The sequence below is a fragment of the Morone saxatilis genome, unplaced genomic scaffold (assembly GCF_004916995.1).
Source record: "Morone saxatilis isolate NCDOM2014 unplaced genomic scaffold, NCSU_SB_2.0 Contig11, whole genome shotgun sequence".
Classification (NCBI taxonomy): domain Eukaryota; kingdom Metazoa; phylum Chordata; class Actinopteri; family Moronidae; genus Morone; species Morone saxatilis.
The window spans coordinates 157,828-159,245 of record NW_023339663.1 but is presented as its reverse complement, the minus strand read 5'-3'; the positions used below and the strand labels follow the sequence as shown (position 1 = coordinate 159,245).

At 47.2% G+C, this 1,418-nt stretch overlaps 1 protein-coding gene across 1 annotated transcript in view; it reads left to right on the top strand.

The window, feature by feature from the left end:
• Positions 1-1,096: 1,096 nt before the first annotated feature.
• LOC118320831 overlaps positions 1,097-1,418 on the top strand; it is a gene marked incomplete at its 5' end in the record, with an annotated part of 6,440 nt that continues 6,118 nt past the window's right edge. The window contains 1 exon segment of the mRNA XM_035651946.1: positions 1,097-1,295. Coding sequence (XP_035507839.1) covers positions 1,097-1,295 — 199 coding nt within the window.

Sequence of the window (1,418 nt, the reverse complement as noted above, 5' to 3'; positions counted from 1 at the left end):
ACTCTGGTACTGAACAGTTCTGACGTTAAACTGGTACTGAACAGTTCTGACGTTAAACTCTGGTACTGAACAGTTCTAACATTAAACTCTGGTACTGAACAGTTCTGACGTTAAACTCTGGTACTGAACAGTTATAACGTTAAACTCTGGTACTGTTCTGGTTCATGGTGCTGGACAGTGGACAGCAACAGTTTGTAGACAGTGAGGAGTTAAATGTGGGTCACACACTGAGACGGTCCCAGAGCCGGCTGGAGCCAGACCACGAGTCCCGGCTGATATTTTTACCTGACCAGTCCCCGCTGCCTCCAGACCAGTGGATCCAGTTACAGCCCCAATCCTGTTCTCACCATGGCAGACAGGGCCTCCCAGCCACACCTCCAGGGCCTGCCGGGTGCGCCCTCGACGGTTAGCCCGAAACTTGATTCTGACTGCAGAACAAACACATGCTGATAAAGAGAGTTATTGTGTTAGAGTGGAGAACAGATGGAGAACAACTGACTGACAATGGACAGGAACTGGTGGGTCTGTGGTACTGATGGGTCTGTGGTACTGGTGGGTCTGTGATACTGGTCTGTGGTACTGGTGGGTCAGTGGTCAGCAGCTGTATGTAAACACACACCTCCTCCCTCGTTACCTTCTGGACTAATGAACCCTGAACTAACCTTCTCTCAGCTGTACGGTGTTGGAAGTTAGAGCTGGGTGATATGGCCTAAAATTACTTAATACTAATACTTGTTAACTGGTTTTATTTTTTAAAAACAAAGTACAGAAGATATCATTCTTTGTTAGCTGTGTGTTATTTGTTTTGGTTTGTATTGTTTGTCTTTAATAATGATTCCAGCTGAAACAGGGGAGGACTCTGAATGAGCCTTTCAGGCTTCCTTCCTCTCCTGCACTGTAATCTTATGACCCTAACCCTAACCTTTTTTTTTATTTGTAGTATTTTTCTAATAAATAAACGTAGCTAAACTAAACCGGGGATATAAAACTCCACCGCATCTGTAATGTGGAATCACTGCAGCCTCGCCTTCTCATTAGGACACTGTGGGAAAAAGTGAAGCTACAAGCTGTTAAAGTCGTTGTCCGTTTCCTCTCAGGACTCTGAATCTTTGGACCGGTGCATCCAGACTGCTCTGTCAGCCCTCTACCCTCCCTTCCAGGCCACATCCCCGACTATCCTCTGTCAGGTCCTCAACGTGGTGGAGAGCTGCTACAGAGGAGACGGTCTTCGCTACCTAATCCACTTCCTGTTGCCTGTAAAGCAATTCTTGGCGAACCTCCAGCAAGATGCCTGTGTGAGTATTCCTGGACCTGTCTGATTGTGGTGTCTAGTGCCCTACCTGTAGGGGCTATCAAGTTTAAGTTCACCCTGTTGTTAGGGGCTAGGGGCTAACGTCCAGTCTTTAGGGCCTGTTGTC